We start from the raw sequence: 12,500 nt of genomic DNA on the forward strand, positions 1-12,500 counted from the left end.
TCTAGCTTGAGTACAGACATATTAAAAGCTCGTCAAAATATGACACCGGACTGTACTTTCTGTATATACACACGTTTATATAACCAGCAACTTCAAAAGCTCAACAAGAATTGGCATGAAATTTTCAAATACAACACCTAATCTAACACCAAACTAAATATTTGCTGAAAGATGAAATATACCAGTACTTTTTTATGTTGCATTTTGTGAGGACTAATGCTACCAGCCACAATTATAAATAGCTCCCATAAGTCATCCAGAAATGCAGAGGCAGTAATACCTCTACTGATTCTTTTTCAAGTTTCTATAACCACAAAGCATATGTTAATGCAATTCAGATTAAACTATTTTTCCATATCAGAGTTGTATGCCTTAACTTCTGTTATAATGGTTTTGTATGAAAATTAGTGAAAAAAGAAAAAAAACTTTCAGGTGGAGGCTCAACCTAAGTACTTTTTCAAATTGCCTTTTTCATAATAGTGCTACATAGTTCTGAGTTGCAGGGTGATTGCTTCTAGTAACCATTTCTTTCCTATTTTTCTTAGAATATTCCTTATGCACTTCATCGGGACAAAACAATTAACAAATGGAGAAACACTTCAGAAAATTAAGAATAAACATATATCCACTCAAAGGTATGCAAATACCCTTACAGAGTCATGCTAGTAGGCACTTGAAGATATCAGAAAATAAATGAACATTTAAATAAATAATCTGTTATTTTTAAACAGGTTATAGGATATGGAATTTGTCAGTAAATGGTAAGATAACATATAAAAATATCATTGGTTCTTCAACTGAATAGCACTGAAAGTCCACTATCCTTCTTAACCCTTTGAGGAGATGTAGTCTGCTATAATCACACTTTCTTGCTTATGACGTCTCTGTCTAGTATTCGGTTCACTGCTACTACTGTTTTTCTAATTCTGCTCTATAGGGGAAATGCATCTTGGCTGCTGCTTTTCTTTTTCTATAAAGTTATACTGAAAATGTAATATATATTTGTGGCAGCTATGAGAACCATATACACTATTAAAGCATCCTGCAGATTCTGAATCGGATGATAACTTTGTTAATAAGGGTAATACCTACTTTTAATAATGCCACTGGGAAAACATTTCTGAAGTCTACAATTACTTTATTCAGTGGTGTGTATATGTATTCAGGCTTGAGCATATGCTATAATGCACATGGAATATGAAGATGTTTGCATACAGTGCATCTTTACAAGCATGTTTTTTGCCTGTATATATTTAAAATTTTGACACTTATGTTGAAAATTAGGTAATTTTTGTATCACTTCCAACAGTTCATGTACCAAACTGTGCATTATAGACAAAATATCAAGTATTATAGGAAAGCTGCCTTGTAATAAAACTAAACATGGCATTTCACCTCCCACAATTTTTTATATATCTGATGTGAAGTAATCTATGTCAGTGAACTGTAATACATGCTGTTTTAATCATAACCGCATTCTCTCTCCATTTTTTCCCATATAATTAGATCAATAGCATAAATTGAAAAGTAGGACCTATGCAGTTATAATAGTAACTCATCCTACCTTTACAAGCAATCAGTTGTAATAAATCTGAAATTTACTGAAGCTTTATAAATTTGCTCTCCGTATAGATACATTCCTTAGCCTCCATCTAATCAAAAGAAAGAAAATCATGAACTGTATCTCTTGTCCTCAAAGGGTTAAGTGGAGCCTTAAGATAACTCCATTTTGGTTATTAAGAGATTTTTTTTTCTACAACCTGGGTTTCATTCCAATTCCATGTACTGGAAAAAATAATAATACTTACATAATATATTCATATAATGAAGATAAATTTATTTTCACAGAGTCGAGGACATCTTTGAAAAGTAACCATCATAAATTTCCTCAATTACTCCTTGGGTATTGCAGATTTAATAAGAAAAAAGGGATTGGTAAAGCATGTTTACTGAACTACACACAAATATAAAGTCAAAATTAAAGATCAAGTACCTCAATAATCGTATGTTCATTTATACAAATATTTACAAAAGAAAGTAAGAGAATTTTGAGCCATACACCACAAAGCTAACATGCACATAATCTCATTATAACTTGCATTAATATTGAAGCAGATCACATTCAGAATATTTAAATATTTGAATATTTGGTTCATGTTAATGAATATAAAATTAAGAATTAATTTTGAAAGGTCTCACATAAAAAAAGCTAGCCATAGAGGCTAAGGCCAACATGTTTTTCCTTTGTTCAAAATAAGCTCAAAGTTAGGTAGCACTTTTTACACTGTTCATCAATTACCCTCTGTAAAGATTTAAATGCTCACATAATGCCTTGACATCACACAGAGCATTTTTGTTGAAAGAATGTGCACCAAAACAACCTGTTTCCACTGTCCCTTTTTATCAAGCTGAATTCCAAGAAACACCACTATTTAATGGCATATTTAACTTAAATCTTCCACACTATGCAAAGTTCTGTAATACATGAAAGTCTAAAAGCTTCAGTTTTATGGTAACATCTTAGTGTTGAACAGTCACTGCTCATAAAACATACAGACAAAACAAGTATACTGATGAAAAACATGCTGAAGACTTCATGGACTACTAACAGTTCTCAATTTTCAAAACAGACCACCGCAACATAAAAAGTTTCTGAAGTAAAAACAACAACAAAAAAAACAATAACATAAATAACAAATGGTTCTCCAAAGTAAGACATTAATACAAAATATGGAATATATTATCTAATGAAACTTATCATTTCATTTGGCAAAGGAAATTCCCATACATCCCAAAGAGATCTTGTTTTACTTGATCTTAGCCTATTCCAATCCACCAACATTTACTCACTTAAGTAAATAAATAAAGACTGCTACAAGTTTTCCAGTGTAAAAGATTTTCTGATCTGAAGATTTTACATATATAACAATCACTGTAAACAATTTTAAACTTGGAGCATACAACTACAGGTATTCATACAGCTTTAGAATCTGAGACAGTAGTGTTATGGATACATATGTTCCATATCTCCCTTCATAAATTATTACAATGATGCTTTCCCTTCCTACATTACATACTTACAGTTAAATTTCCAATATAATTCACTTTAATAACTGCTTACACTCTAGAAAGTGGGTTGGTTAACAGAATCTACTGAACTGGTTGTGGCTGAGAAGTGGCAGGTGGGTTGCTGGGGATTCCTTGGAATGACTCTGGTGGCAATGTGGCACTTACTGAAAGAACAGGGTTGTTTGATTTACATTAATGTCTGCCTGTCATATTGCATTTATCTATGAAATTAAATAATTATGTTAATATTGCAAATGAGAATTTCCTTCTGTTTCACCTAATGCACTAAATCCTTCACTGCTGAAGCTAGCAATTGCTTGAGTTATAGATTCCCAATGATATCTCAAAAGCATTCCTGACTACACATCCAACGTCTACATTAACAGCTTGGCTTACCTGTGATTGGGGGCATCCCAGGAAGATTAATTGGGGTAGTCACTGGCATTCCTGGGATTGATGGCATTGATGGTGCTAGTGGTCACAAGAAAAAAAAAAAGTCTAAATCTATAGTTCATAAAAACAAAATATAAATTACCCATTGTTGGGTTACTTTGTTGTGAATAAAGAGTGCATGTGATTACTGTATACATATGCAATTATAGAGGGACAGAAGTGAACTAACTGTAAAGTTATTATCGTGGCAAACAGACAATCATGCTAAAATGTTGTGCTAAGAGGCAGCTCTTGAAAATACTTAATGAACTAAATTGATACACATTCCTGCTTTTACTTTCCTCACAAAAAGTATATCTTCAAGATTCATTTAATTTTCACACAAGAATTTACTTTCTGGGTACCTTGAGACATGCATAATTCTTTTCAGGCAATCATATTATCTACCTTCAAGCGAGTCCACAGACTTCAAAATAAGCTAAGACATACTTGATACTAACCTGCAAAAGTGGGAGGAACTGGTGGGGTGACCATAGGTGGTGATGAGAAGTACATATTCAGAGCAGGTTGTGATGGCTGGGGCAGAGACATCGGTGCGGTAATGCCAACACTAGGTGGTGCACCTTCAGACCCTCCTATCACTGGAGGAGCCATGACTGGGACAGTTGGGGCACCACCCATCATCAAGGGACTTGGCTGTGGCATGGCTGAAGGCTGGAAGTTCATTGGCTGCATTGGTATCTCCGTGGAGACTTGCATTGGTGGCAGCATGGGAGTTTGAAGAGGAGATGCAACAGATGCGGGATTTGGGATGAAAGTTTCAACTGGTGCTTGGACTGGGGCATATGACGTGGTGGCAATGGGGGCCTGAGAATAAGGTGTAGGAGCTGGAACAACTGGAGAAGTGACACTTGCTGGCAGCTCAGCAGGTGGGGGAATAGAAGTTGGAGTGAATGGTGAAGGTGGTGGTATACTGGGCACAGCAGCAGTAGCAGCTGGCATGGCAGCAGTGGTAGCAGCAGTTGCTGTAGCTGTAGCATATGCTAGATTAGCTTCAGGGGCTGCTGTAAAGGCAGTGGGTGGAGGAATTGTAGATGTTGCTGTCGTTGTGCTTTCAGATAAACTCATATCATTTATACTTGAAACAACTGTATCTATACCGCTTCCAGTGGCCACCTGAAAAAAATATAAAAAATTAAAATGGTTCTAACCTAACTTATTTTAGCAATCACTAATGATCTCATATAAAAAATCATCATTACCAGAAAACAGATTACTAACAAATTCTTCACTACTCAACTCTCTGGTGCTCAAAATTATTTAAATCTGAAATTGTTCAATACAAACCTTTCACATTTTTACACTAAAGAAAATCATTACCTGTAACAATGGTTCTGATGATGAAGAAACGGCCTCTGTTTGAGCAGGATGTGTTTGGGATGCATTACGCTGGGTAGGAATACGATGAAGATATCCATAGCCAATTCCACATCCCAAGCTACAAGATAAAATATAAAACATATATATGTGAACAAATCATCTAAGGGCTTCTTACCTACAACTCAATGACCCTGTATGTCAAAAGTAGATGCAATGTCCACTGCAATTTATATACAAATGGCACCATAAGTGCTTGTTTCTCAAGTAGTCAAATTATTAGTCCTACCTATCTCAACTGTTTAGCCTATTCCTTGATTTATGGAGATTCATTTTTATTACTTTATTACCTTATTGTTATTTGCATTTTGATATTAAAACAATCATAATGTTAATAATAATAATAATAATAATAATAATAATAATAATAATAATAATAATAATAATAGTAATAAAATAATAATAATAATAATAGTAATAAAATAATAATAATAATAGTAATAAAATAATAATAGTAATAATAATAGTAATAAAATAATAATAATAATAATAATAATGATAATAATAATAATAATAATAATAAAATAATAATAATAATAGTAATAAAATAATAATAATAATAATAGTAATAAAATAATAATAATAATAATAGCAATAAAATAATAATAGTAATAAAATAATAATAATAGTAATAAGATAATTATAAAAAAAAAAAAAAAAAAAAAAAAATCAATAGCATTGGGGGAACCTCCCTAAGTTCAAGGAATGGGGCAGTCAGGTGCCCACTAATTGAATACTTGATGACTAAGCACTTGTGGAGGCATCTGTGAAACAAACTTTACAAAAATCTACTAGGGCCAATGAGTTAAACAGATTAATCAAATGAAAAGGCTACAACATACAACATATCTCACATTCAGTGTATATATCAACCATACCAACATTCTGACCACAATTTTATTTTCAACCTTCTCTCAAAGTCCACTTATGATTGGGAATGAAGACGACAGTAACCAGATTTTTACCTTCCTGATCCTCCCCACTGAGTATCGGGTGTAACAGTCACTTCCCTACAAGCGTCTGTGTCAACATTGTACACGTAGAGCTTGAGTGGTCGACCTTCATGGGCTTCAATAAGTGAGAAGAGGTCCTCACTCTCATGCAGGACCGAGTCAGCACCAATGATATAATCTGTGTAGGCCTGGAGGCCAGCAATGTCTGCTGGAGAGTTTGGTTCAACTTCCTGTATGATTGAAAAAGAGGTGCTGGTAACCTGCACATATCAAATGGTATGCGTACATTCATTACCACAAGTTTCAATTCAAGTAATACAAACACCTTTATCAGTAACTTACAAGTATATGCCAAACATTCTCATTTGCTCCCTCAAAGGAACAAAATCGGATGGACACACCAAGTAGCCCCTGTCCACCCCAGAGGTTGGAAGGGGTGATAGACACTGTTCGAAGTGTTTGGGTCTTGCTGCTATAGACAGTCATCTTTAGCTCTTTTTCAATTGAACTTTTTAAGAGTTCTTTCAGAGTATCATTGTCTTGATCCTGCAATTCAAGAATTTCAACAAATATTTATACTAATTGTAAATACAGCAAGACATTTAAGGAGATTAAATTACTAGGCACAATCTGACATATCTAAATATTCAAACTTCATCATCAATATCAATCTCAGATTGTGGCATCTATTAAACAACATAATCTACAGGGTTGATGAAAAATCAAGGGTATCACACACATAATAAACAATGTTAATCAATTTCTGAATAGGAACTTTAGTGTTAGTAACATATATAATTTAGTGTATGTTAATACATAACAAGTACCTACCAATCTTGTGTTTCCAATAGCAACAATGAAATCAAAGAATGCTTCTAATCCTGCTAGTTGCCCAGGGGAATTCTCTTGTACCTGAAAAAAAGAAAAAGATCTACAATAAATATGGTACAAATAAGTGACTTAATCAATTATCACCATTAATTATAAATAAGCAAAATATAGTACCTTTCTCATTGTAGTAAAAACCAAAGCAATAAAATTACTCAAATTCTATATCTACAGAAGAGCTTACACTTCTATGACCTACTCCTATAATAAATATGCACTCATAAAATAGTGATAAGCAGTTCCTTCATCCACTTGTGATGGGATTTCCCTGCACCATACTGAACCATGGGCAGGGTTTTGTCAGCCACTCAAAGGAAAAATTGGAAGCATAGGAACCACACAATTACCTTACTAAGAGTTTGGCTGCACCACACATTTTTAACAAAATGAGGAAAAAAGAGTATCAAGGGGTCACCTAGATTTAGTTAGCTTAAGATATTCATACAAGAATGCGGAAACTACTGTCTGATTGTTAGAGCCTACCTCTGGTTATTTCTTGGTGTAACGAGGATGTAAATGCTGTTGTGAGCATTTTGCGCTAGGTACGTACACACACACACACACACACACACACACACACACACACACACACACACACACACACACACACACACACGCGCGCATGCACACGCACACGCACACACACACACACGCACACAAACACGTACGCACACACGCACGCACGCACGCACGCACGCACGCACGCACACACGCACGCACACACGCACACACACACACGCACACACACACGAACACACACACACACACACACACACGCACACACACACACACACACACACGCACACACACACGCACACAAAATGAAAAGAAATTTGCTTCGCACCACGACTCCCTGGCAATATGCTATAGCTTATCCATTGGTCAGTGTGTATATAAAATGCAAAGCATATACGTCAAAAAATGTAAGTAAATCATGATAATATTTCAGTCAACTCTAGCCATTGGTAATGCTCAGAGTCTTCAAATTTGGTTTTATGGGGGGGGGGGGGGCAATGTAGGCTATTTTATACTGAAAAAGCTAGTTTATAACGATACCTGTCCCTGCATCCCAAAACATCTTGAAGGAAATTCTTTTAATTGGCCAACACAGTGGTCTTTGTATAGAGTTGAAACAGATATCGTACCTGGCCTTTGCTACTGTCCAGCATCTACAATACTGATGTGACTAAATCAGTCTTTAGTATTTGATAAAGCATTAGAATATAATGAGCATGCTATGGGCCAATTACATAATATAGAAAATGTTAGCTGGCTGTAGTTTACTTCTGATAAAAAAAAAAATCACTCAAAAACTAGATAGATCCTTAGAATTAACTTGAAATAGCAGAATATTCTTTGTGTATTTCTAGGAAAAATGCAAGCTGTGAATAGAAGGAAAACAGAAAAGAAAAAAGAAAAAAAGAAAAAGGATTAAAAAAAAAAAAAAAATGATAATAATAATAAATAAATAAATTGAAGCGCAGTATCTCTAATGAATTCAGTCAGGACTAAACAAGCTACCGACTGATTAGCACACAGAACTTAGGGCAAGCTCCTGCATGTGGTGTGGGTACCTGTCATATACATGATGAGACAACTGGCATGAGTGGCTATTCTAAGAGAGGCAGAAGAGGGGGTTATTAAGGAAAGATCTTCTCCAAATCAGTGCTATTTTTCTGGGATAACTGCTCAATCATCCTAATTAACCAAAAGGTGTAATCAAAGTTTCTTAATTAATGGGCCAAGTGCACCAAATAGCATCAGAAACAACTCGGTGCACTGTGGAAGCTTTTAAAAAATAGTAGAAGACTACTTAATGTAAATAGCCAGCAAACCACCAGCAAGTGGTAGTCAATGAATGAAGCCTGCATCAAATTCTATTCCTCATCAAGTTCAGTTCTTCGTAACTAAAAAAAGAGGAGCTGTGCCTAGGATGGCCACAGCATCTTGTTTTAAACTTGTTTAAACTTTCACCAAGAATACGTGCACCCTATGTCACATTAGACTAAGCCATATACTATTCAACAAGTTAAAGATATAATTTAGGTTTGATTCCTTCTTCTTCAACATTTTCATATTTGGTAAATTTTTACAGTATTGACACACTAAGCCAAGGTAAATTGAAGATGAAAGTTACAGTCATCAATACAAGAAATAATCTGCAGACAAACGATAATACCACAAATAAAGGAAAAAGATCACGAAAAGCACCTCTCACAGCCTAAGCCTACTCAGTGTTCTCGATTTTCAGCTTGATCTTGCTATGCTTACCAAGGTGAAGGCAATGTTTCCCGGGGCATGTTGGGGGGCATAGCCCCCATTAACCTTCCCCTCGGGCATGCCCAGTCACCTCAATTAAGATTGGGTAATGGGTTAAACTTTGCCATATGAAAAGCAATATGAGTGGCAATTTTTGGTTAAAAGCCTTTCTACTTTGGTAAATATACGAAAAAAATACATGTATTAGAGCTGAAAAAGTTAAGTTAACCTTTCTCAAATCAATGAACTTTCAATTCTATGAAGCAACACTGATCACTGAATTCATATATCAGAAAGATGATATTTTCATTTTTTCCCTCTTCTTCTCTTGCCATGGGAGAAAAGTCAAAGTATTAATGATTAAAGGTTAATAGAAAAATAAATGTGTTAGACACCTAAGGTCATGTAGCACTACAGGAAGGTACAGTAAAAGGTAGTGAAGGGCAGTTGAGTTAGTAGGTCTTTGCTATACTTCAACTATCTAAACAAATATTGAAAAGGTTAAAGATGGGTAAAGGTTGATGAGTGAATGGGCAAAGTAGGGCTAGCTAAGAGGATTAGATCAAGTGAAGGATGTGGAGAACAAGTTGTCAAAGCAGAAAGTTTGAGATTCCTTAACCCATTTGCCCGACTTATGTTCTGCCCCTGTAGTTTTTGGTGAATTTTGTTACATACAGATGGCTCCACATGTGCTCAGCCAGCAAGGAGTCTATCAGTAGGCCCTAATTAGCAATCCTGATTTCCCCATTCCTTGAATTGGCGGGAAAATTAATACCATTGCTATCGATACTGTTATTATTGTTATTGACGTTATGATTATTAAATTGTCATTAAAATATCTTAGACAATGAAATGATACAAAAGACCCTTTCTTAAAGTGAAAGGAAAGGGTAAACAGGTGAAATAGGTAGTTTCTAATAACTGGCTATTTGGTGATTAAGAATTTGTAGAGCTATCTATGTGTAAATACAATAAATAAATGTGCATTACAGTAGGCATGGCATGTATTCTTGCCACATGGGGCAAGTGAGTTACGGATGTCTGATAGGTCGGGAGTTCGGTGAAGGGAGGACAGGTGGGGGAAAGCAGAGGTACAGGCTTCATCAAAGCGTGGACAAGACGGGCGAGAAAATGTGTTTTTCTTTCCAATACTATTAATATTGATACTGTTATTATTCTCACTATTATGATTATTAAATTGTTATTAAAACCATGGTAATATTAAAATCAATTAAATAATACAAAAGGCACTTGTAGAGCTATCTGTGTAAATACGAAATATAATCCTGTATTACAGTGGGTGTGGCATGCATTTTTGCCAGCCGTGCCTATTGGGTTAATAAATATTTTGCCAGACACACTTTGCTTAATTAATTTCCCCATGCAAGCTGGGTTAATTTTTTAACTATGATAATCAGGTCTTCTCAGACAATATTTATATCCAGATTTTTTTTCTTGAGATGAAAATGAATCTGATGATCATTTCCATCACATTCACCAGCTGGCAATCTTGATATGATTTGATAAATCCCAACAGCAGGGGAGGACATGAAGTAGATCAGGGAAATTACGGGGTAAAATAGGCTGAAATAAGAAGAATAGAAAAAAGAAATGTGTAAAACAAGTACAAAAAATGCTTAAATTCCGTTAATAATAAAACGAAAAGAATCCATTACATACATGAATTCCACAAAACAGACACTGGTAATCACAAAATCATCATTCTCACAAGCGCATAGTAATACATGGACTACTTGATAGATCGCAGTAATGAGTTATGCGTCTCATTTGTTTTGGTCCTCGCAAGGTAAACATGATGAGGACTTAAAAAATGATGGGTCGACCTTCTCTCTTCTCTGTCTTGTATCTCCTTTATTTTTAATTTGCGCACCTTTTGCCATAGATGTAAGAAGTAATCACTCCATACACTTTATTTTTACTGTAATCCTGATTGCCATACACAGAAAATTTTCCAAGAGCTGCAAAACATCAGTTTCCTCATAGGCTACATAATTTCCTCACGACTATCTCATATACATTTCTTGAAAAAATGGATATTTGCAGCATTAACTTTCAAAGCAAAGTGTTTTTAGTAACTTGTCAACCTGATGCCACCAGGGATGGCATGTATATACATGCCATGTCCACTATGAGCAAAGTTTATTAATTGTCTTTACACATAGATGGCTCCACAAATTATTCAATGAGCTAATTACTAGCAATAACTACCTTTTCCCTTGATTTTCAGAAATATTTTCTTGTATCTTGTATTTCTGTTAGTATGGTCAATGAAATTATAATTTTAATGCCTATAATAACAATACCAGAATCAATACTGATAGCATTAGCTTAAAAAGAAAGAAAAGAAAAAGATCATGAAAACTTGATGAACCGTTAAATCTACTGGCCAACTCCTTTGTGGTTGTGCACTTATGACACCAGCCATGTGCAGACATTTCACAATACAATTCTACAGTGAACACTACTTTTTTTTGTGACATGCACAAAAAATTTAAAGAAGAGGAAAACAAAATTGTTCAATATTTCCAGAACAGAAAGAGAGTAATCAGGATATAACAATCATGCTATGAATACCATTAGTTGTTATAGGGATGTGTGAAGGTGATGACAAGAGGAAAAGTTTATTTGACAGGAAGCCTTATATCTGTGTTTCATTAGCCAACAAGACTTTTGAGTCTGTAAAAGGTGGGAAGTCTAATCAATTTGTCTCATTCACTAACAAGGTCTAATTTTGCTAAAGTATTTAAATAGAGAACAGCATTTCATTTCATTTCTTTTGTTTAAACCCATTTTTCTTATGTTAATGTTTCCTTCCCATGTGGGGCATTTCCTACATAAATTGCATCTAAAGAAGATAAGAAACAGAAGTGTTAAAACTCAAGGAGAGCAACCAAATTTTTAAAAGTTGATTATTGTTTATAATGCACTTTCAAATACTATACTGAGACATAAGCTATTACTTCCAGATGATACCTAGTGTGGAGGCCCCACATTACCAATCAACATTTAACAGTCAATGAAAGAAGAAAAACGATATGGATAGATGAAAAAATAATTTACCCATCAAAGACAATTCAGTCTCAGGACGAGTGGCATTTTTATTACGATTCAACATAATTCTGTATTTCATACATTTGTATTTCATCTGACGCAAGATTACTGGAATTAAAATGCCATGACTTTCTTACTTTATATTTGCAATCTGTCTTGTCTCAATTCAGTAGCGTTACTTCTTCCTTTTACAACACCAAAAGGTAGTCTAGAAATTATTATTCTGATAGCTGTGGGAATATTCTTTCCGTTTAACTTATCAAAATGTATTTCTAAGATGACAGTACGTGTTTCTGTGTATACATGTGAATGATTAACCATTCATTCTTCTTGTATCCTTTATCCTGAAACAATTTCACAGACACACAACCATAATGACAATAGCTCGCCTGATAACTCTCATTCCTAAATTTCCTTAAAGATAGAATC

General features: G+C 34.7%; 1 protein-coding gene across 1 annotated transcript in view; it reads right to left on the reverse strand.

Annotated features, from left to right (window-relative positions):
• Nucleotides 1-12,500, reverse strand: part of LOC125025423 (Golgi reassembly-stacking protein 2-like) — a 13,454-nt gene that overhangs the window by 469 nt on the left and 485 nt on the right. The window contains exons 2-8 of the mRNA XM_047613416.1: nt 6,684-6,764; nt 6,195-6,398; nt 5,865-6,082; nt 4,843-4,960; nt 3,963-4,638; nt 3,466-3,540; nt 1-3,233 (exon numbers count right to left, since the gene is read on the reverse strand). The exon at nt 1-3,233 is cut by the window's left edge and continues 469 nt beyond it. Coding sequence (XP_047469372.1) covers nt 3,151-3,233; nt 3,466-3,540; nt 3,963-4,638; nt 4,843-4,960; nt 5,865-6,082; nt 6,195-6,398; nt 6,684-6,764 — 1,455 coding nt within the window. The 3' untranslated portion in view covers nt 1-3,150. The remainder of the gene's footprint in view (nt 3,234-3,465; nt 3,541-3,962; nt 4,639-4,842; nt 4,961-5,864; nt 6,083-6,194; nt 6,399-6,683; nt 6,765-12,500) is intronic.

Source organism: Penaeus chinensis, chromosome 5 (genome assembly GCF_019202785.1).
Source record: "Penaeus chinensis breed Huanghai No. 1 chromosome 5, ASM1920278v2, whole genome shotgun sequence".
In the NCBI taxonomy this organism is placed as follows: Eukaryota; Metazoa; Arthropoda; class Malacostraca; order Decapoda; family Penaeidae; genus Penaeus; species Penaeus chinensis.